At 50.9% G+C, this 22,454-nt stretch overlaps 6 protein-coding genes and 1 non-coding gene across 7 annotated transcripts; 4 read left to right on the top strand and 3 right to left on the bottom strand.

Annotated features, from left to right (window-relative positions):
• Positions 1–5,313: 5,313 nt before the first annotated feature.
• BO79DRAFT_t161 lies at positions 5,314–5,395 on the bottom strand. The gene has a single exon. It is a non-coding gene; the product is annotated as a tRNA-Ser (tRNA).
• A 456-nt stretch (positions 5,396–5,851) lies between these two features.
• BO79DRAFT_197610 (senescence-associated domain-containing protein) lies at positions 5,852–7,952 on the bottom strand. The gene is made up of 2 exons (XM_025681280.1): positions 7,074–7,952; positions 5,852–7,018 (listed from the first exon to the last, which is right to left on the bottom strand). Exons 1-2 carry the CDS (start codon positions 7,705–7,707, stop codon positions 6,141–6,143), a joined length of 1,512 nt encoding a protein of 503 aa, XP_025538303.1. The 5' UTR covers positions 7,708–7,952; the 3' UTR covers positions 5,852–6,140.
• A 198-nt stretch (positions 7,953–8,150) lies between these two features.
• On the top strand, positions 8,151–11,392 carry BO79DRAFT_175871 (acyl-CoA dehydrogenase mitochondrial precursor). Its single transcript, XM_025679821.1, has 4 exons — positions 8,151–9,150; positions 9,577–9,690; positions 9,786–10,637; positions 10,751–11,392. The coding sequence occupies exons 1-4, from the start codon at positions 8,360–8,362 to the stop codon at positions 11,115–11,117; spliced, it is 2,124 nt and encodes a 707-aa protein (XP_025538302.1). The 5' UTR covers positions 8,151–8,359; the 3' UTR covers positions 11,118–11,392.
• A 1,970-nt stretch (positions 11,393–13,362) lies between these two features.
• Positions 13,363–14,583, bottom strand: BO79DRAFT_269339 (bZIP transcription factor; the record flags this gene model as incomplete). The annotated part of the gene is made up of 1 exon (XM_025687187.1): positions 13,363–14,583. One exon carries the CDS (start codon positions 14,581–14,583, stop codon positions 13,642–13,644), a length of 942 nt encoding a protein of 313 aa, XP_025538301.1. The 3' UTR covers positions 13,363–13,641.
• A 1,263-nt stretch (positions 14,584–15,846) lies between these two features.
• BO79DRAFT_256515 (uncharacterized protein) lies at positions 15,847–16,247 on the top strand (the record flags this gene model as incomplete). The annotated part of the gene is made up of 2 exons (XM_025686196.1): positions 15,847–15,985; positions 16,087–16,247. 2 exons carry the CDS (start codon positions 15,847–15,849, stop codon positions 16,245–16,247), a joined length of 300 nt encoding a protein of 99 aa, XP_025538300.1.
• A 1,939-nt stretch (positions 16,248–18,186) lies between these two features.
• gwt1 (putative GPI anchor biosynthesis protein Gwt1) lies at positions 18,187–20,234 on the top strand. The gene is made up of 3 exons (XM_025679820.1): positions 18,187–18,235; positions 18,554–18,651; positions 18,766–20,234. The coding sequence occupies exons 2-3, from the start codon at positions 18,556–18,558 to the stop codon at positions 20,158–20,160; spliced, it is 1,491 nt and encodes a 496-aa protein (XP_025538299.1). The 5' UTR covers positions 18,187–18,235; positions 18,554–18,555; the 3' UTR covers positions 20,161–20,234.
• A 224-nt stretch (positions 20,235–20,458) lies between these two features.
• On the top strand, positions 20,459–22,434 carry BO79DRAFT_288551 (amidase; the record flags this gene model as incomplete). The annotated part of the gene is made up of 3 exons (XM_025688698.1): positions 20,459–20,583; positions 20,649–21,220; positions 21,293–22,434. 3 exons carry the CDS (start codon positions 20,459–20,461, stop codon positions 22,432–22,434), a joined length of 1,839 nt encoding a protein of 612 aa, XP_025538298.1.
• Positions 22,435–22,454: the final 20 nt, after the last annotated feature.

Raw genomic sequence — 22,454 nt, 5'->3', positions numbered from 1 at the left:
ACCGATCAATCCGGAGCTAAAGGGTTCCGGTCGGGCAGCTGAGCTGTTGTCTCTCGAGTCAGTCTCAGTCATCGGAGGTCCCATTCGAACCACCGATAAGGGATGAATGGTTTAGGGAAACAACTGACAGGGTACTGGGTCACCGACAAAAGCAGAAAGATGTTGGTATAAAGGACACCAGGTCGATTAGAAGCAGCAGAATATTAGTGCAAAGCGACGTCGGCGAAAATAAAGAAGAGGAAGCTAGTCAATACTCGCGTTTGTCAAAGAAACGCATAAGCTGCTGCTTGTTGTGGATTTTGAATTTTCTTTCTTTTTTTTTTCTTTTTTGATTTCTTGCGAACCCCTGGTAATATTGTAGGATCGCAGCAAGAAGGGGGGGGGGGAAATATCTGCACTGCAGAATTGACTCTTGGACCTTGGCCTCTTCCCACGAGTAATGGCTACCCAGGTGGGTAATGGGTTGAAGAGGGAGGGGGGGGGGGGAAGAGAGTCTGCGGCTCGAGAGATTGAGGAATTGGAGATCGGAGGGACGAGACCGACGCGGGCGGGAAGGGGAAGAGCAGCAGCCTCGGGAGAGACGCGAAATTAACCACCACGAGCCACTTTCTTACTTTAGCACGATGGACAGTCGACGACGGGAAAGCTCGCTTTGGACCTTTTCCCAGATACGGCACCAATTTCAACACTTCCGAGGGAATTGACAAGGCAGAGTGTATGCTACTTTGAATAGCATGATCAACAGGGAAGGGGAAATTTGGGGAGAGGAGGGGGGTGATGGTGAAAGGGAAGAGGGAAGAGCGAGGATGCAGCAACACGCAGCAAGCCAGCAGCCAGCAGCCAGCAGTAGTTGCTTGAGCAGCGGTAGCAGTAGCGTCGCGACAAGAGGGGTGCTTGAAGCCTGGTGTGGAGTTGTCGTCCGTCTCTGGATCGGGGAGCGGACAGGGGGGGGCGCGGCGCGAGGGGAGCAGGAAGACCGGCGGGATCAAAGGACCCAGGGGGGGGGAGAGGGCGTCTAAAAGGAAGAGGATCCCGAAACGAAGGCAAGAAGCAGAAATAACAAGTGAAGAGAACAAGAATCGAATGAAACCAGAACAAAAAGAACAAAGGGAACAAGAGAAGAGGAAGAGGAAGAGGAAGAGGAAGAGGAAGAGGATGGAGGGAAAGAGATGATGATGGGAAAGAAGAAAGAAGAGGGGATAGAGAGAAGGGGAGGAAGAGATGGCGGTGGTAAGTGTGAAGTTGTAGCAATACGAATAAAAATAATAATAATAATAATAATAATAAAAATAATAATAATAATTTTGATAATGCTAGTAGTTGGTCGACTACTACTAGATACAGCTAATTAAGCCAGGTATTATTATTGCCCTCCTGCGAACGATGAACACCCACCCAAGCACTCTGACGGGGCCACCTGCTAAGTACTATCTGCTAACTGCTAACTACTTCATATCTGGTTAGTGAATGAATTGACCTGGTTACCTCGTGTCGGGAAGGACGTAACAGAATGTCAAGTATAGAAATGAGGTTCCCACCTGAATTGGGGAGCCAGAGAAACAGCAGGGACAAATAATTCCAAGGCGAGTCGCGAGAAGGAACGGGCAACCAGTCCGTCAACCAGCATTTGCTTTGCGTTGCTTTGCTGTGCTGGCTGGGGAAAGCAAAAAGCGGGTCAACGGGTCGGATCTCTTTGCCAGGAATAATCATCGCCGCCCCAATTTAAAATCATCAGCAACTTGCCAGAAGTTAAAGCGCAACATGGCAGTCGGGAAAAGAAAAGAAGTGGTAGAAAGAAAAAAAGGAATTTAACCAACAGGCTAATGACAGATGAATGAAATCAAATACAGCTCGATCTTTATGTGAAAATCGAATTCTATTTAAGATATTCATATCTCAACCTCAACCTACATTTCCATAAGAGACCTACCTACATAACAGAACTACATCAAAAACAGCTGCATTGGGGAACCTCGGAAATATTGGGAGGAGCGAGGGATGTGAATGGACCAAGGGAACCTTGAATACGGACGGAGGAGTGGGCTTCAATTGGGAAAACCCGACTGACTCTAGAACGTTAGTAGTGGGGATGACCGCCTTCCCTGGCTACCTAATATCCTCACGAGGTGGTGACGAAATGCTTTTTTGTTTTTCTTTTTTCCTCTTCCTCTTCCTCTTCCTGTTCCTGTTCCCTTTCTCCTTCGGTTTCCTTCTTGGATGCAAAATGGGGCAGAAAGAGGGCGTAATGGACGCCCGATCCAGATGAGAACCACTAAAACAAGGGCCTGAACGTGGGTGTTGTCCCTTGCCTGGTTCGACCGGCCGTTGGGATTCTCCTTCTGAGTCTGGTCATTCGTCCGGATGGGGCGATCGTGTACCTTATGTAGTAGTGTTCACTACTAGAACCGACTATCTACTACGTACTCACTTGGTGTGCCGGTTTATGCATGCTTTTCTGTCGATGACCACTATAATAATACCAAGCGGCCCTCGTATACTTAAGTTGAGTCTTGCGCAGTGGTCCTGATCAGCCGACACCACCTTCATTCCAGCTGCCAGCTGCCAGCTTCCCAACACACCAAAGCCAGACCGACAGACCAGAGAGAGAATAGACCAGAGACCAAGTGAGAGCATGAGAAGGCGCCAAGTCATCAGGGGCATCGAACCACTGTTTCAAGCCGGCACGAAAAAAGTCGCTACTGGAGCCGCTGGGGCAGCCGATCGTCATTACGGCGACTAACCGGGCAGTCATCGTCTGCGCCCAACTGCTGATTGGCTGTCCGGAAGATTACCGTCCTGGACACCTCAGGTACCGCCGGTCACGCCGCCCACTGGTACCTGCCTTAGGTACCACCGCCTAGCAGGGGACTTACAGTAGTCTGTTTTTGCTGGTTTGCTGGTTTGCTGTTTTAATTGTTATTCGACTTGTTATTATGATTTCCTCTCAGAATCTACTACTTACTGACTGGCTTCATGAACTCCCGATCGCTACCAAATCTAATTAACTCAACTAAACGAACTTTAATCACATACACGTCAATGGATCATACCCGTCCCTGACCAAAAAAATAAATAAAAAAAAAAAAAAAAAAAGCCCCCAACCACAGCGCTTAATACATCTACGTGCTCCTCTTCTTCCTCGGGACCTGCCCCATCCTTGACCCTTGGATATCCTATCCACGGTAGGGATAACCGCCATCCCTGGAGTTGTCCTTCTTACCATGATCGGTACTCCAATTATTTGCCCATCAAGGCCGAGCTTATTTAATGCTGGGGCACTATGAACATACCTCATTCCTTTTTTATCCCTTGGATGATGGATCATCATAGTTCCTGATATCTTTCTTATCGACTGTCCTTATCCCTTCTATCTACATGTTCGATAAATCTTCCATTCCTGAACCCCATCCTCCGCAACTCTACTTACTCCGCCCTCCAGTCTTGATAGCTACTGATACGACATGTCCAACCACACTAACCGGATTCTTCCGGAATGGAGTAGATATTCCCATGAGTGCAGCATTGGACTAACTAGCGCCAGCTTGCACGCCATTGGACCAACCACCCCATGCTAATGCTGTATCTTACTCCTACGTCTCCCGATATGAAACCGACCTTGATCAGCTAGCTACCTTAGCCTGCCAGCTAGGATGCACCTCATCCAGCTATTTAATTTAAAAGCTGACAGTCTAGTCTACTCGGCTTACCCGAGAGGGAGGGGAGGGAGGGGGGCCGTCAAGCCAATCCCTCTAAAATAGAAACTCTCGACAGGGATGTTCCCAGGGAAGCAACAAAACAAACCAAAACAAGACAAAACAGAAAAAAAAAGGCCCATGCTCAATCAAGGAGACTCTTATTGATTACTTTTCGGCGGCCTGGGCAACTACCTTTGCAGTGTAACCCTACGAGTGTACTGTAAGTAGTAACCGGATCTACTCCGCATGACGACCGACGACCAGTTCGTTACCCCAGCATCGCGCCGATGATAATAGTGAGTTTCGGAGATTTCCCCCAATTACGTATGCGCTGTGAGCCTGTGACAACTGCTGATACCTACTGTACAGTACAGTAAACTCTAGCTAACTTCCAACCGATCTAATTATAATTTCAATTGCATCCCTTCATCGATCTCTTTGTTTGTCTGCTGCTGCTGGTGGTTGTCGGGGAGATCTCCTTGCCCTGCCAGCCTTATCGATGTCTTCTTCTGCAACATAATCAATGCTTGTCTGAGAAACCAATTTCAATTTGCGCCATGTTTACTTTCCCAAATCGGGGTCTGATGGGCAACTATCTGTATCTGTACATGGATGTCTGAAATAATCTCTGAACACATAAACACCACAGTTACGATCTTTCCCTTTCTTGGGCTAGTCGCGTGGAACATGTCCTGCATGCCTATATTACTTGTTGTCTCTGCATTGAGCTATGGGGTACTACTATGACAGGGTCTGAGGTATACTAATTTCCTTTGCTTGATCTCCCCGGGAACGAGGCGGTCCTTCTCGGGGATGTACATATCGCGTGATCATCTAGTAGGTAGTTATCAACCTACATTATAGGAGTCTTGCTAGGATACCGATGGCTTTTCACTCATCTCCGGGGATAGGGAATGACTCGCGCGCATCTCAATGCGCATCTCCGAAATGACCATATCGACTACTAACTAGATGGACAAAGCTGTCCTACCCAATAAATCCATTATTGTAGTATAGCATCAGATATTCCCCTTTATACATGGCATTATGCAGAACTGCAGCTGTAGATTGCTCATAACCCATAAGTAGTACTTATGCAAATCTCGCTCATTATGTTCGCATTGCTATCCCCGCTCTCCCTAAGCTACATACATACACGCATATAGGGTGTACAACATTACATCACCCTGCACATAATTTCACATGTTTCCAATCAATAAAATTCACTGCGTGTCGTACCCCATCTTCCCTCTTCATCCGTATAGAGAAGCAGATCCCCACCTAACCCAGGGAAATAATTCTACCTACCTGAATCCTAAACTCTAGACATGGAGACTATCTACATCCTATGTAACATGAACCCAATGAATCGACATTGACACATAAATACTACCAAACATACATTGCACACATCCCATTCCCCAATAGACATCTAGAGTCTAGACTATAGATATACTCTATACCAAGAACCCATAATCTCAACCCCCATATGATAATTCTAGATAACCCGCCAACCGACCCCACCCACGACCCACAACAACCACACAATGGATACTTACAGTTCCCACAAAAAAGTTCTCTCCAGAGAAGGTTGGAAGAAAAAAAAACAAAAAGATATCGACAACAGTCGGATTTGAACCGACGCCTCCGAAGAGAATAGATTTCTAGTCTATCGCCTTAGACCGCTCGGCCATATTGTCTTATTGATGTAAATGGGGTAAGGTTTTGGTTATATAAGGGGGAAGCTAAGCTAAGGAGGTAGTTTTCTGGTGTGGTTTTGGGAACTTCGTGAGGGAGGTGCTGGGATGATGCTTTGTAGTAGCTTGATTGGACCTACATCACTGTCACAGTGTTCAAGGTAATGGATGGGTAGTGGTAAGTTAGCTGGTGGTAATACTGTTTGAATTGGTGAGATGATACTGTGAACCATATACTACTATATATATTTACTACGGTAGATAGTGGTAAGCAGTACTAAGGTGTGATGATTTCATCATGAGGGTTGTGCCTAAGATTATGGGATATCAACTCGGATACATTCTTACAATAAACCTACGCCCAGTGGTATTGAAACCGTTGCAACTGTTCCTGGATATGGATAATTTGTAATAGTTATACTACGTAGTAGACAGAAAGTCAACATTGGTGATGGGTATCGAGAATTAATATTCACAACCTAGTCTGGAGATAGAGTTGGTCTCTCTAGTGTAGTATATGACAAGAACAAATGTCACTGCTGTTTCCGTCTCATTGATGTGCTACCGTATATCAGGCTGCATCATATCTCCATTTAAACAAGGACGTGTCATAAAATCATCCGAAAGAGTGCAGAAGAGACGACACGCGGGAAATCACCAGCCCAGGGCATCAAGGTCATAGAATCATACATTAAACAGAGTATAGCAAACCAAACCAGAATGAAAGAACACACCGAGAGCATCCGCATCAACGCTTGCCCCCCGACATAGACATACCGCTCAATGAAGTAGTGCCTGGTGCACCGTATGCGGGTGGAGGGGTCGAGCTGGGAGACTGACGTCTTACAACCGGCTCACGCCCATATGCCTGACTTGGGCCAGCTACTCCAGCGGGGACATCACCGCCGTCGCCCGTGCCAACGAGGACCTGCTGCCCGTTGCGCATACGGCCGACGACCATGCCCCTCGCAACAGACTTCAGCACAGCTTTGCGGCTGACACCTGCGGCGTCGATATATACCAGACCGACATTCTTGACTCCGCCAGTGAGGTCGGAGGCCACCGAACCAGCCTGCTCGCCATAGCGATGTCCAATCATGGTGCTAGCTGCATTGGAGCCGGTGATCAATACGTTGCGAGCACCCTGCTCGATGCCATCCGTTAAAGTCGAGAACGCAATCAACGACTTGTTCAGGATGCCGGGCTTGTAGTCGCCCCCGGACTTATTGACACCCCTCTGTGTACCATTGTCCTTGCGGCGGGCCAGGGAGGCGCCGATATTCTGGGCGTATTTACCCACCTGACCAACCGTCTTTGCAGACAGATCGGCAGCACCCTGCGAGAATGTACCGACCTTCCGGATCCGAGAATGTGTGGTGTCAGAGAAGGTCATCGGTTTAGGGTTGGGCTTGGTCTTTTTGGTGAAAGCTTCTGCGCCGCTCGTGATAGCGTTGGCAAGGTAGGAAGATCCAGTGACAATCAAGCGAGAGGCAGTCGCAGAGGTCTGAACGATCGTCGAGTCTTTGTAAACCGGATGACGAGCCATCCGCAGGTATTCCTCGGAGACATTGCTGACGTTGACTTGGTTACCCTCGGCTTCAGTAGGAAGTTCAATCTCCACGGGTCCTATCAAGTCAAGACTGTTAGCACATTCAGGGGCTAGGAGGGATAGAAGACGTACTCTTCGAGCCAGGTTTGACACCAGGCTTCTCAACCACATCATACCCTTCCATTTCACCAACGACGCTTCCATCTTCCTCATCCACAAGAACGATCCGGCCATGGGCATCCTCCTGGGCAAATCCTGATGGGGCAACATATCCTTCGCCTGGCGCGTAAGTTGCGGGATTATACGGAGCATGATTGCTCGGTGGGGGAGCGCGTTCGAGGAACGCCGTGCATTGAGCCAGGATTGTCTCAAAGGTATCGATATCATCCTGTGTGACCTTACCCGGACCAGAACCGATACCTGGAAATTGGATGCGAATGAATGCGCCATCATCAGGGCCCACATCCCAGCGAGGGATCAAGTAGCTGTCTGGAGACTGGTGGAAGATCTGGGTGGTAGCAGGAAGCGCTAGGTCCAGTTCCGGTGGCAGATGCAGATGAAGGTAAAAGTCCTCCTCTGCAGACGCATCAGGGGGAGGCGTTGAGAGGGAATTGCCAGGTGAGGACATTCTGGTGGGGACCATCAGGAGAGAGAGGGTCTGAGGCCCAGACGGGGTCAACTCTGTCTCTTCGCCATTTTGAATGTGAAAAGCACGGATGTTGCCGATGCTGTAGAGTAGCCTTGGATCGTGAACGGTAGAAGTCATGACTGAATTGCTTTGAAAATAGACAGTAAACACGTTTCAGAAACCGAAGACCCTGTCTTTACCAAGTGGAGGACTTTGCGGGGGCAAAGAGCTGATAACACGGCACAGCCGCTTGGCGGGGAAGATTGCAAGATGAGAGACGGTGTACTGTCCACAGCAACCAAGTAGAATTATGATAGTGAGTAAATGAGAGAAGAAGGAGAAGAGATGCGACAGCAGCACCGGGGAACAGGCACTAAATACTTGCCCGAACCCCGGGCAGACCGACGAGCTTCGAGATTAACCATTGAATGAATGGATGGCGGCCAAGAGGGGAGTGACATAATCGCCCCCGTCCGCTCTTGGCACTGCTGCGCCACACCTCATCACATCACACCGCACCGCCACATATACTCACGGCGGCGCGTGAGTGGTCCGTCTGCTCACAAGAATAGAACAGCTTCGCGGCCGGCGGCAAGATTCAACCCCCATCCCTTCCCGGAAAGGCCCTGGTTGAGTGGAGGTGGCTCTCTTTCCCCTCTTTGGCAAGCCAGTCAGTGCACACCCCGAATTTTCCAGTGGCTGCAGGGTTCTTGTTGGAGCCAAGGGCGCTTAGAGTGCTGAACAACTGGGATCGAGGGATAGACTAGGGAGGTCAAGCCCCTCACTAAAAATGGCACGGTTCCAGATCGTCTCCGACCTGCATCTAGAAAATCCCAAGGGATACGACTTGTTTGAGATTGCGCCAAAAGCACCATATCTAGCGCTCCTGGGAGATATCGGCAATGTCAGGGACGATGGCTTCCTCCTGTTCATCGAAGATCAGCTCCGCAAGTTTGAGATCGTCTTTCTCGTGATGGGAAACCACGAGCCCTTCCACTCTAGTTGGTTGGACGTGAGGGAGAAGCTGAAGCGGTTCTCTGACGATATAACACGCAAAGGAGCACAGATGCAAAATACCAAGTCCGGGTCTCACAACCTAGGGAAGTTTGTCCTTCTCGACCAAACCCGATATGATCTGGCACCAGATCTCACGGTTCTGGGGTGCACGTTTCACTCCAAGGTCAGCGAGATGCAAGAGGAACGGGTTAGCTTCGGCTTGAATGACTTTTACTACATCAAGAACTGGTCGGTCGAGGATCACTGCGCTGCTCACGAAGCTGACCGAGCTTGGCTCAACGATCAGGTCACTGAAATTGCAAGATCCAACCCCCATCATAGAATTGTGATCTTTACCCATCACAGTCCAACTGTTGCACCTCTGGCGGTGGATCCCGCGCACGCGAAGAGTCCCATATCATCGGCGTTCGCGACGGATCTCGCCGGAGAGGCGTGCTGGGAGAAACCCCAGGTGCGACTGTGGGGATTTGGCCATACGCATTACAACTGTGACTTTACAGATAGTCGAACGGGGAAGCGTATTGTGGCGAACCAGCGAGGCTATTACTTTTCTCAAGCAAAGGTGTTTGAGCCAGAAAAGGTGATAAGCATATGATAATTGATAGAGCGGGAATGGCATGTGAACGAGGGGTTGGGAGTTCATGTCTCGGGCTATAGATAGGCGCACTGGAACCTATTTTGACAGAAACAAGTTAGTAGTGACATTCAGAAAATGATATCTAATTAATCTGGTATGGCTTCCAGTTGACAGGACTCGTAGATATGCCCCAGCAGGTGGTTAAATGCGGAGAGATGGAGCTGGAGCTGGAGGAGCTGGAGAAACGGGGAGACGGCTGATCGACGGCCCTCGGCCGCGTTTAACCGAGGCCCGTCTGCGCTCCTCACTCGTGATCTCTCCCCATCACCACCTGCTTTCCACCTCTTCCCTTCCTCCTCTCCTTGCGTGTCTTGCCGTGGCCTCGAGTTACACACTATAACCAGTTAATCCAGTCAGCTCCATTTCGATATGGCGTCTATTACCCGTGCGTTGCGGCCTTTGTCGCGCACTGCTACCTCCGCCCGCCTTATCGCAAGACCACCGTTGTCGGCCAGGCTAGCTGTGAGGTGAGTTTTGGTCGTCACCAGCCTTCAACAGGACAAGAGCCATAGCAATACACCCACGATGATGGCCGTTACTTATTGCTAACACCCTCCTCCAGCAGCACCCATGCGTTTTCCACCACCTCCCGCCGGCGGGATGTCGACCTGTCCGGACTGACGCCCACCCCGATCACCTTCCTCTCCGAAACAGAGTCCTTAATGTCCGAATCCGTCAATAAGTTTGCTCAGGAGCAAATATCGCCCAAAGTCAGAGACATGGATGAAGCGGAGACCATGGACCCTGCCGTGGTCGAGCAACTCTTCGAACAAGGACTGATGGGCATTGAAATTCCGGAGGAATACGGTGGTGCGGGGATGAACTTCACGGCGGCGATCGTGGCGATTGAGGAGCTTGCTCGCGTCGATCCTAGTGTTAGTGTTCTTGTAGACGTTCACAACACCCTAGTCAACACCGCTATCATGAAGTACGGTGACGCGCAGGCAAGACGCACATGGCTGCCCAAGCTGGCTACTGGCACCGTCGGCTCTTTCTGTCTGTCGGAGCCGGCCTCCGGATCGGACGCGTTCGCCTTGCAGACCAAGGCCGAGAAGACGGCCGATGGGTACAAGATCAACGGATCGAAGATGTGGATTACCAACGCCATGGAATCCGGCGTGTTCCTTGTCTTTGCCAACCTTGACCCCAGCAAGGGTTACAAGGGTATCACCGCCTTCATCGTGGAGAAGGATACCCCGGGATTCTCCATTGCGAAGAAAGAAAAGAAGCTGGGCATCCGGGCCAGCAGCACCTGCGTGCTCAACTTCGACGACGTCCTGATCCCCAAGAGCAACCTGCTTGGTGAAGAAGGCCAGGGATACAAGTACGCCATCAGCATTCTGAACGAGGGACGAATTGGTATTGCCGCCCAGATGACCGGGTTGGCCCTCGGCGCCTGGGAGAATGCTGCACAGTAAGCATCCCCCAACACCACCTCTCCATATCTCCGCGGGACTCCCGTATCTCCGAGGGGACCTGAAGCAGTCATCCCATGGCCGCTAATTCCATTGCTAACACGTGTCGCAGATACATCTGGAATGATCGACGCCAATTCGGCCAACTGATCGGCGAGTTCCAGGGCATGCAGCACCAGGTGGCACAAGCGTACACTGAGATCGCAGCCGCCCGTGCGCTGGTCTACAACGCGGCACGCAAGAAGGAAGCGGGACAAGACTTCGTGCAAGATGCCGCAATGGCGAAGTTGTATGCCTCGCAAGTTGCTGGCCGCGTGGCTGGCTCCGCAGTGGAGTGGATGGGAGGCATGGGCTTCGTGCGTGAAGGTATCGCCGAGAAGATGTTCAGGGATAGCAAGATCGGCGCCATCTACGAGGGAACCAGCAACATTCAATTGCAGACGATTGCCAAGTTGCTACAGAAGCAGTATACTCGCTAAGTGAAACGATACCTTTTTTTTTATCTTTTTTTCTTTTTTTCCCCCCACTTGTTCCATGTTATCATCCGTCATTCGATTTATGGTTCCGTTTCATAGATTGAGATCCGATCCATCCTAGATACATACACATGACACACTATCCTATACTACATTTATCCTCTTCTTATGTCACTTTATGTATCTTTATGACTTAATATCCTCACATCCGAAGAAGGGTATGAAAATCAACCGAACCTCGTGTCGATCTAGCCGAGAAACTCAAATTCCAAACCATGGGACTGGAACCGATTACATTCTCTACCATACATCCATATATTCATCCTCCAATATCCTCTCATCCTTATATCCGACATCCGAATATGCATCTCAGAGGTTAAATAGGGATCCACTACTTACAAAGCACATAGTTACATACATACATACATACATACGTAGTCACCCAAAAGAAAACATCCCCTCTTACCGCCATGTACTATTAATACCCGGAAACTACATCCATTCATTCCATAATTGGCCACGTCGGCAAACAAGACAATAGAAAAACCTCAGGCAAGACTACATACTATTTGGGTAGGTATCATCGATTAACGTCTTAGTGGGGACCCTAGTACTTACTGTACAGTAGTAGTCATCCTTGCTAGGGAAATAAAAGTAGTAGTACTTTCCTACCGGCCGAGTAGTTTAACCTTCTTTTCCAACTGCACATCTCCTATGCTAGTTAGAATCAATCTCAACAGGACAGTACTAATAATACTTCTACAGTATGAATAATGAAGTGCAAACAGAACCCATAAAATTAAACACCGAATTCCCCGCGCCCCCTTCCCCGACATCCATCCCACATCCATCCAACTAAACCAAATCAACTAACCAGAATAGACTTAACCATCTACTATACTTAGACTAGATAGATAAATAGATGGATAAATAATTCTAAGGGCTACTGCAGCCTAGGCAGGCTGAAAGCTAGTAGTAGGCTCCATCCGACCCAAAGTTGACTTAGTTACGATCAACTGCCGTAACTTAGAGTAAGAAATATGATTTAGTATAGTAAGTAGTAACTAGAGGTATCCGTCCGATCCGACCGAAAGTATAATAATCATACCGAAATATGCCTGCATTAACTTCTTTTGATATATCATAATTTTTTTTTTCTACTCAGCCAAGCAAGCCAAGGCCAAGAGCCAAGCCAAGAAATTGAATCAGGATCATCAGAGAGTTTTGATGGAGACTCGGTTGGAGAGGACAAATCCCCCCTAACCCCCCGATGACAGAAATGGAAAGTTGGGTACTGGGTACTGGGTATACGGGTTCCGATCGGAAGCTTACACAAGAAAGGGAAAGGAAAGAAGGAAGAGGAATAATGGAAAGAACAGACAGAGAGAGGGTTTTCGGGAGTTATTCTGGATCCGATCTCCCCGGTTTGATCCTCTTTTTTTCTTCTTCTGTGTTATTCTTTTCTGTGCTAGTTTTGGATTAAACGCTTACTCTGCCGAGCTCGAATCATCTTTGAAAGGGAGGTGGATAGTCGTAGCTGGGGTTGATTTCTTTTGTCTACTTCGAGTAAAGTATGGATGGGCCTTGTAGAAAGAAAGGAAATCCGGTAGACGAGCCGGTGGGCGGCGGGCCGGCTGGGGAAAAAATGAATGGAAGATTTGCTAATCGGATGGAAAGTATGGTACGCAGATGGTTCTGGAAAAAGTAAAAATTTTACAAGATACATTCCATGAAGAGGAAAAAAGGGGGGCCAGTATACACTGGGTCATTCTGGGGCTCTGATGATGTTTACGATGATGAAAATGATCATATTGTGGTTTTCTGGTTGAATCTGAAACCGACCATGTGGATTCGTAGCATCTCGGTTATCGACTTTCTTTCTCTTCTTTCTTTCTTTTCTCTCTCAATCTAGATACTATTGACTAATCAGTCTATCATTGAATCATGTAATCTGATTCCTCTGCATCCCCCTCCCCCTCTCTATCCAAGCGAATCATGAGGAAAACGTGGAGTTGCCGTTCCATCATCTCCCGCCGGCAAATCTCGTCGTGTTCGCGGGCCGAAAATCACGGATTTGTTTCTGCTGGGGCGGGTCGTCGGGAGAGCTGGAGCTGGGACTGAACGGGTCAGATCTGCCCTGTTCCACGATACGGTGTGGTGACCGCCAGTGTCACCGAGATAACCGGACCCCTGGGAATTTTTTTTCTTTGGTGGACGCCAGGCAAGAGGCAAGCCAATTTCCGGATCCAATGAAGCGCCTTCATCACAAGTTTATGCAGACAATTTGGAGATAGCCCTGTGTAATATGACCAGCCCGAAAGTGTGTGTTTGTGTCGTTTTGCGTAGTTGCACGCAGCAGTGTTTCGCGTCCCAGATACCAGGTCCTCCCCGTGCGTTGAGTCGGAGAGTATTGATCGTAACCATCATCTGATAGCTTGCTGAGCCTCCAGGCAACGACCGCGATTGCCTTGGCCTCTTGCAAGAACCTCTTTCCTTTCGTGAGAGACCCACTTGCTCGTCCAGCGTCTCACGACTGATGCGGGTTCCAGGCATAGCTGTAGTCATTCCGTGTCTGAGGTGGAAGCGTATGTTGGTGATATGGCTGTGGCGTATGCACGAGAGAATATCCTGCCGGTCTTTCTGTGGGTATTGTCGGTACTGACATCGGCCGCTGTCCAGGCACGTAATGAACTGGTTGTGGAGGATGGGGTGCTAGGTCATCTACTGGTCCACGAGTGGCGTTCCCGGTGTGATATGCCTGTGCATACGATTGAAATGTCGGGTCTGGTTGAGCACCGACAGGCGCGCTGTAGCTAACCTGCGGTGGCGCGACAGACATGGCGCTCGCCGGCTGAAGTTGATTTTCGAACAGGTACGGTTCAGCCCGGTTCCCATAATTCGCCTCGCTCGATTCGCATGTTGAAGGTGACCGGTTTGTGCCATAAGGTGGCCATTCCGACCCTACCGAGACGCGACTGGACGTGGAGATGACTGAGGGGGCTCTAGAAGCTGGATTCATCCCCAGAGGCTCTGCAAACTGCGTGGCCGGGAGCATAGACCCGGGAGCATTGCTATAAGTTCCTTCTGTTGATGCGCAATGGATATCTGTCAGCCAATTCAAGTTCTTTCTGTAGCTGAAATAAATGAACGAGACCGGCCACCTACCCATACCCGGATATCCTTGCCTACCAGCCAGAGCGAGCTGATGCTTCAAAGCTCGAATTTCATGTTCCAACGCCACATTCCGTCGGACGACATCGTCAAATTGTTCCCCCTTGGCTTTCAACTCGGCCACTTGGTGCTCCAGCCGTTCAATGTGCTCCTTGGTCCGCTGACGAATGGTTCTTTGGGCTTCCCGATCGTTGGCGCGCTTCCTCTCCAGCTGTTCGGCAGAGAGCGACGTCACTTTACGCGCCCCAGCACGGGACTCGCGCTTTTTGGCCGTGGGAGGTTCTGGAGTAGGGCTCATCCTGCTCATCAAATCGTATTCAGGTGGGTGATGATGTGAGAAGGAGAGCAGAAGAGGGTTTATTGCAGGTGATAGGTGTGATTCGTATAGGCAAGGTGATGCATCCCAGACAGGTGTGTGGACCGCCAGAGGTACTTGAGCCCGCCTCTCAAGATGCGACTATAGCGGTTCCAAGTGCGTGGGTCGCGCTAAACTAGGTATATATATACCCAAGGGGACGGACAGAGGCCGTCTGATAGGAACAAGGTGGGCGGGTAGATACGTAGGTAGACAGTAGTTACTTACTTAGTAGGGGTTGGTGGTGGAATAATCTTTGTTGAGCGTTTGAACGAAAAAGAATCAGGGAACTGCCCTTTTTGGGCATGGCTGCTAGGACCCATTCCAGCTCAGACAGACTCTGACTGGTGCAGGCAATTATTAGGCACGTATGGCCTGGGAGGATCTAGTCCTGGCTTGGTCTCCAGATCGTCCCTGTCTCTGCCTCAGACAGCTTGGAGTCTCCAGCTCCCCAACTTCCTTAGTTATCAGCAGTAAAACCAGTAAAGTAAGTAATAAACCGTACACTTTCGTTACCAACCGTTGGCTTGGGGCCCGAAGACGCGCCAATGAGCAGATCCCTCGAGTAGCCCAATCCCATGAAGGAAGGGGGAGGGGGAGGGGGGAAGCACACACGGCTTTGGTGCAGTGCTTTTCTTCAGGTAGCTCTTACGATGGGTCAGCGGCGCAGCGCTATGAGCACCTTCCGACCCTCCCGACCTACAAGCACGCTCTAATTCGCAACTTGGGGGGGGTCCCCTCAGCACCCTAGACGGGTTGGCCTGGTTGCGTGGCGGCAGCGTACACCAGTCAAGTACCGACGCCGTTATGCCGGTTGCCCCGAAAGAGCAGAGACAAATTGGCACGTTGTTGCTGTCCATCTCCTGTCCTAGAGCATGTCCAGCACGAAATCTGCATCTGGAGTAGCATCTATTGTACGGCATTTAGTAGTAGTATTGACCATCCGGTGGATCTTAGTCCTTCCGGGCCACATGGCAGACCCGATTCAGTAGCGGGTTCAGTATTTCATTAAGCGAACGAACAGAAAAAAAAAGATTAAAAAAAAAGCAAACCCCAAAAAGAGAATGTGGAAATGGAAATGGAGAGGAAAAAAAAAGTACAAAATTAAACGAAGATGAAAACCATGGGCGACCGACGCCGCCCTGGGGCACATACAGAAGCTTCATGGCGTTCGTTCAACCTCAGGAGAGAGTAATCCTTGGCACCATGCCGGGGCTTAAGCCCAAAACAGAGATCAAGTTGAGGGTAAACCGACTGACCGACAGTCAGAAACTGGCAGTTGGAGGGCCGCTGCAGTGCAGGCGGGACGGGGGAATACCGAGAGCGACCAACTTTGTCCATAAGGGTTAGAACGTCCAGAGACCAAGCGGAGCTGACCATAGGTGTGGGTTTTGGCTGTTCAGACTACCGACAAAGTACGACGGTGGCTGACCACCATTTTCCCAGCGATCTGCGGGTTTTGCATTGGTATGCACGATCCCCAGCGGTTCCAGGATCCCGAATCTCAGATTTCAGGATCTGCCAGGCTATCAGATGTGGACAAGACAGTCACTCCTGACCCCATGAGTGTCTCTGTTGGAAGGGCTCACCCATGGTTGAGCAAATGACGTCTTGCCGCCTGTTCGTACCAGCGATTGCAGACACCTCCTGGATTTACCCGAATAGGTTTGTGAAATGGATGTTCCTATCGGACTCCTTAAGGGCGGAGCCTTGGGAAGGGAGTAAATACTAGGCAAACAGCCCCTTTGGGTTCAGACGGAACCATGGTAACACTGGGGTTGTGCTCGCCACGAGGAGGAGTAGATCGGGTCCACACTCAGGTCCTCCATCAAAACCAACTACGATTTGCTGCGCCAAGCGGAAGGTTGGTCCAGAAAAGCCCTTCTGAGTAATCAGAACCAATCGACTGCCGGATAGGACTCGTGTCGGGAGACGCCCGGCGAAAGAAGCCCCGTAGAACATCGAAACCGACGGCTCCCAAATACCCTCTTCAGAATTATCACCACGGGAGGGATGGAGTGGGCAATGTGCCCGAGTCTAAACGGCAAAATCCGACGGGAGGGAAGGAAAAGGGAGCACCACCATGAAAAGGCCTTGAGAGAAATGGCTGGCTGAACGTGAATGCATGACGCACATTGTGCCTGCCTTCTCAGGTTAGTCGGTTTTAATCCTAAAGGTTCAAATGGAGTCTGGATCCCACTTCTGATTTTTCCCCTCCCTCGCTTTTGCTGCTCTTCCCTTTTTTGCTTTTTCTGTTGCTCAGCCTCATTCCCTTGAAACTTGGCTTTGCAGGGATGAGAGACCTCAGGTTCATATATGATTGACAGCAATAAAATGTCCCAGCAAGAATCAGCCCAAGGCACAAGACAGGATAGAATAGACCATGTTCTGGAGCTGGTTCGTAGTGTCAATGTACCCTGGACACGGAAGACCAACATACCGGTCGTCGGCCGAATGGCCCTAAAAAGATAATCTCCTAAGGTAAAGCCGTGCTAAAGCCGGTCGGTGGGCCTGATAGCTGCATATCATTGTCCCAAGCTGCATCCGCACGGGAGACGGCCGTGTACTTTACTGAAACTCGCTGGTGATCATTCATTTCCCTCCGACTGATTGGTCTGTGGTGGGTGCATTCCATGATTTTTTATTAATCGTCCATTCGTCGTTCATGTCAACGCAAGCACCATAAACTCAGTATAATGTAGTAAGCGGCACAGCATATCTTGTGAGCTAAACCTTGGCTGACCCAACCGGTCCTTAGCTCGAAACAACGACGCATATAGCCTAAAGCAGTTTCCTGCGTGATTGTCCTACCAGGGGGACACGGAGAACCTCCGTCCCCCCCGGGGCTCACCTTCTCATCCCTGCTCCAGTAGGAGTATAGTATAAGCATCTAGTGGCATGGTAGTTGTTAGTTAGTGCCCCCCATCATGCTTAGCAAGCTCCGTGGGTGAAACCCGGTACGCCCCCTTGCTAGCAGCTGGTTGGGCCCCCAGAGAATGTAGATCGGAAATATTGTGGAGGCTCCAGCAATGGCAGCCTGGCAGGTGCACATAAGCGCGATAATTCGATACAGTTCTTGGCTGATCTTTAATTTTTCTGCCCTTTGTTTTCGTCTTCTTGCATCCCCAGCATGGGATCCATCACAACAGACCCTGCGATTGCAGATTAAGCAGCAGATTGCTTCTTTTCTTTTCCTGTCTCCGTGTTTCAGACTCTTGAGCACTCAGCCATATGAGCTCATTCTGTATGGCACTCTAAGCAACGTAATTGGGATGGACAATGAGATGGAGAACAGTGATATATGGTTAGTCACCACTTTGTCTGAAGCAGAGACACGGTGATTGATTGACAAGTCGGAAATATAATTCCCAGGCAGGAAAGATGGCAGAGGATGATTTGCTGAGAGGGAGGGAAAGAAGACCATGGAAAAAGGTGAGAAGTCGACGAGGCAGACAGACTCAAGCACGACAAGCAAGCGGGAAAATGAGAATCGGTTTTTGGACGGTTTGAATCAGAAAGGCGGGGAGGATGTACGGATCTGTATGGATCTGTAACCAGATTACCATACTCGGTATTCCTCTTTCCAGGCACACAAGTGCCTCCCGTACGGCCTAACCCCAATGAGGGAAGTTGCTGGCCTGAGGTCCTCCAGACTAAAAGCGGCCAGATTGTTGTGTTTGCGCGTCATCGCATTTCTCACTTTACTTGCTTGCTTGCATTCTGCCTTGACTTGCTGCTCCCTACCTTGCGCCGGCCACGTCTCACTGTCGGTGGGTAGGGCTTCTAATGCAAGATTAACTCCAATCTATCTGCAGCTTTGCACACATTTGATTGTTTTCCTTTTCCTTCTACCCCTCCTCTATCGGTCTTTTGGCCTTTTTGGACTTCTGGTCCGAACAAGTAGCAGTAGCAGCTATGGATCCCAGCTACAAGGCTCGCAAAGAGGCCTTCGTGTCTGATCTTGCTGGTGGCAGCATTCTTGAGATCAATGCTGTTACATTAGTCGCACCTGTACGTTTCTCTTCCCCTTGACAGTTGTTCGATCCCACCCATCCAGAAGTGATGGCCTGGGATACGTCACACCCTCCAGGCAGTGGTAGCTGACTCTTTACGGGATTGGTCTAGGCCGCTGCTCTCTTATGGTCAGCGCTACAATCACGCCTTTCCTTCTTCACTCCTTACAGCTCAGCAGCACTGGTGACCGACTTTCTGCTCAATGTACTGGCCATTCTGTTTGCCACGACTGTCTACTCCTCTGCGCCATGGACGCTGAACGTCCTGCTGATCGCCCCCGCCCTCCTGCTGTTTCTCAACTCAAGACCTCCCCGCAGCCAGCAAAAGGCTAAACCTCCCCCGAAACCGACCCAAAGCGATAAGAATGCAGCGGACATGCCCGAATCCTTACCAATTCACCCATTTCTGACAACATATCGTGCAGCCATGATGATCATTACCTGTGTAGCCATCTTGGCGGTGGACTTCCAGGCGTTTCCACGGCGATTTGCAAAGGTGGAAAATTGGGGCACGTCACTCATGGATCTGGGTGTGGGATCTTTCGTCTTCTCAGGCGGGGTAGTATCTGCTCGCTCTGTGCTTAAGGGCCGAAGCAATGGCGCTCGGAAGACTCCGGTATGCCAGCGGCTGATAGCTTCCACGCGGCACTCGGTCCCTCTACTTATCCTGGGTTTGGTCAGGCTGTACAGCGTGAAGGGGCTGGACTATGCGGAGCATGTGACGGAGTATGGCGTGCATTGGAACTTCTTTTTCACCCTGGGTCTTTTGCCACCCTTCGTGGAACTCTTTGACAGCCTGGCTGACATTGTTCCCTCCTATGAAGCCCTTTCGCTGGCAGTTGCTGTGTTGTATCAAGTCGCTTTAGAATCGACCGAACTGAAGAGCTATATCCTTGTTTCCCCTCGCGGTCCAAGTTTGCTCTCCAAAAACCGGGAAGGAGTGTTTTCGTTCCTGGGATACTTTGCGATTTTCCTGGCAGGCCGTGCCACTGGCATTCGGATCATTCCTCGCGGCACCACTACCCAACGGTCTCCCCAGCAGGCGAGAAGAGGCGTGCTGGTGACCCTGGGCGTCCAAGCGCTCGCCTGGTCTGCGATCTTCGTTCTGAATTCTACCTATGCACTAGGCCACGGCGCCAACATTCCGGTCTCGCGCCGACTTGCTAACATGCCGTATGTCGTTTGGGTATCTGCCTTTAACAATGCTCAACTGTTTCTTTTCTGTCTCCTGGAGACAATTTTCTTCCCATCGGTACATCGGGCATCCGGGAAGGACGGTGAGGCCGATCGGGTGTCTTTTGCGACAAGCCGGATTTTGAAGGCATTCAATCGCGGCGGACTGGCTATCTTCCTGGTTGCCAACTTGCTCACCGGGGCTGTCAACCTGAGCGTCCCGACACTGGATGTCAGTACGGCCCAGGCGATGGCAATCCTCATCGCATACGCCGCGGCGCTCACAGGCGTAGCACTAGGATTGGATCGGGCCAACATCAAGTTGGCAATTTGAAATACAAGATGGGCAAAGACATAACACCTCTCTCCAGAAGGAGGGGGGGAAATAATCAGATTATAATGAAGAATACTGTGTATATAGACCGTGGCCACCAACTACTTCTGGTCGAGATGCGGACCGAAATCCAGGGTCCAGTAGATAAGCAGCTGTTTGGGTTCGGGAGCTGAGCTTAGCTTAGTGACGGCTGGCCGGTTGGCTTGGCGATCAAGCTGGAGGAAAAAGAAAGGAAGTTCTCCCCGTAAGTTCTTTCTTTCTTTTTCCTCCACTCTCACCGACACTTCCTGATCGCATCATGGGTGAGAAAGCTCCATTCATCCACTATCCAGAGGCCCGGCCGGGCCCCACCGTGCCGTACAGGAATGAGGAGCAGGTGATCCCCGTCATCCGCGGCCTTCCCTTGGCCATCGGCGCCAGTCTGTATGTCTTCCTTTCTCATCATCTTCCCTCTCAGCCACAACTGCTTAAACATCTCCCCTCTCTAGTATCCAGAACATTGGCTTCATCCAGAGCTATCTCTGGGGGACCACTGGCTTCGATGTCATCCGCAACCTCCCCCTCGACCAATACTCCGCCCGGTATGATCCGACCGTGATTCCCGTCGCTAACCCCAATGCTCCCGCTGCCGACCTGCCAGTTCCCACGCCAAAGCGACAAAGCAATGCAGGCTACTACACTTCTGCCGACTATATCGCTCGCTACACTTCGGGCGAACTGACTCCCCTTGCCGTCGTCGAGACCCTACTGCCCCTGATCCGCCGCGATGCCAAACCATCCGGCAAGCACTCGATCGCCTTTCTAGACTCGCAAGTCGACAAGATTCGCGCCGCAGCAGAAGCCTCTACACAGCGGTACAAAGATGGCAAGCCACTGGGCCCAATGGATGGCATCCCCGTCGCAATCAAGGACGAAGTACATATGGAAGGATACCGACGAACCCTGGGCAGCAAGCTCGACTTCACCGGCGAGTTCACGGGCACCTCCTGGTGTGTGAAGCAATGGGAGGACGCCGGTGCCATCGTCATTGGCAAGACCACCATGCACGAGTTGGGTCTTGGTGAGTAGTGCAGTTCCCAACATACCTCATCTGAGCTTCCTAATCCAACTAACCACCATCTTCACACCCCAGACACCACCAACAACAACCCCAACTTCGGCACCCCCAGAAACCCCCATAACCCCGACTACTACTGCGGCGGCTCCTCCGGTGGCTCCGGCTACGCCGTCAGCGCAGGCCTAGTCCCCATCGCTCTAGGCGCCGACGGCGGAGGCTCAATCCGCATCCCGGCCTCCTTCTGCGGCATCTGGGGACTGAAGACCACCCACGGCCGCGTGAGCGGCTCTCCAACCATCTCACTGGCATCCACCACAGGCGTCTACGGGCCCCTAGCCTCCAACATCGACGACCTAGCCCTCGCCTACCGACTCATGGCCACGCCAGCCCCTGAATCCTCAGACCCCATCTCAGCATCCTTCCCCTCACCACTCCACACCCTCCCCTCCACCCCGAACAACAACAGCAACAACAACCCCCAGAAAACCATCGGCATCGTCCGTCCCTGGATCGACCGCGCCTCCCCGGAAGTCCTCGCCATCTTCAACGCGACCCTCGACCACTACCGCAAGCTGAAGAACTACACGATAATCGACATCACAATCCCGTACCTCCCCGAAGGCCAAAAAGCGCACGCTCTCACCATTCTCTCGGAAGTAACCTCATCCCTCACCCCATCCCAGATCTCGCACCTCACGCCCGCCAACAAGGTAATGGCTTCAATGGGCATGTGGCAAATCAAAGGCCAGGATTTCCTAGCGGCGCAACGTCTCCGTAACTGCCTCATGACACATCTGGCTCACTTGTTCCAGAAACACCCTGGCTTGATGATCGTCACGCCGACGACGCCGATCCCGGGGTGGAAGATCGCGGGCGGCGAGGCGGATCTGAAGCGCGGCGTGTCGGATGGGAATTCTACGGTTAGGAATATGGAGTATGTCTGGTTGGCGAATTTCTCGGGCTGTCCGGCGATTAGTTGTCCGGCTGGGTATGATGTGGTGGATGGTGGAAGGAGGGTGCCCGTGGGTGTCATGGCTATGGGGGAGTGGGGGAGTGAGGAGGAGTTGATTGAGTTTGCGAGGGATGGGGAGGGTGTTTTGGGTGGGGTTGCTGCTGCTGCTGGTGAGGGTGAGAACTCGGGGTTGACGGTTCCCAGGGGGGAGGGGGCCGCTTGGGAAGATGTTATTGCTAAGGCTGGAGAGGAGATGAGCTCTTAGGATATGAGTTGGTGATTGTT

This window comes from Aspergillus costaricaensis (assembly GCF_003184835.1).
Source record: "Aspergillus costaricaensis CBS 115574 unplaced genomic scaffold BO79scaffold_21, whole genome shotgun sequence".
Lineage (NCBI taxonomy): Eukaryota > Fungi > Ascomycota > Eurotiomycetes > Eurotiales > Aspergillaceae > Aspergillus > Aspergillus costaricensis.
This window is presented reverse-complemented; position numbering and strand designations above follow the sequence as displayed.

What these genes read in the sequence shown, in the direction of transcription:
- BO79DRAFT_197610 (XM_025681280.1), bottom strand. Translation starts at nt 7,707, where the DNA reads ATGACTTCTACCGTTCACGATCCAAGGCTACTCTACAGCATCGGCAAC. An exon ending in TGTCAAACCTGGCTCGAAGA is followed by an intron (nt 7,019 to 7,073) that starts GTACGTCTTCTA and finishes TTGACTTGATAG; the next exon opens with GACCCGTGGAGATTGAACTT.
- BO79DRAFT_175871 (XM_025679821.1), top strand. Translation starts at nt 8,360, where the DNA reads ATGGCACGGTTCCAGATCGTCTCCGACCTGCATCTAGAAAATCCCAAG. An exon ending in TACTTTTCTCAAGCAAAGGT is followed by an intron (nt 9,151 to 9,576) that starts GTTTGAGCCAGA and finishes CAGTTAATCCAG; the next exon opens with TCAGCTCCATTTCGATATGG. An exon ending in GCCTGGGAGAATGCTGCACA is followed by an intron (nt 10,638 to 10,750) that starts GTAAGCATCCCC and finishes CACGTGTCGCAG; the next exon opens with ATACATCTGGAATGATCGAC.
- gwt1 (XM_025679820.1), top strand. Translation starts at nt 18,556, where the DNA reads ATGGATCCCAGCTACAAGGCTCGCAAAGAGGCCTTCGTGTCTGATCTT. An exon ending in CTGTTACATTAGTCGCACCT is followed by an intron (nt 18,652 to 18,765) that starts GTACGTTTCTCT and finishes GGATTGGTCTAG; the next exon opens with GCCGCTGCTCTCTTATGGTC.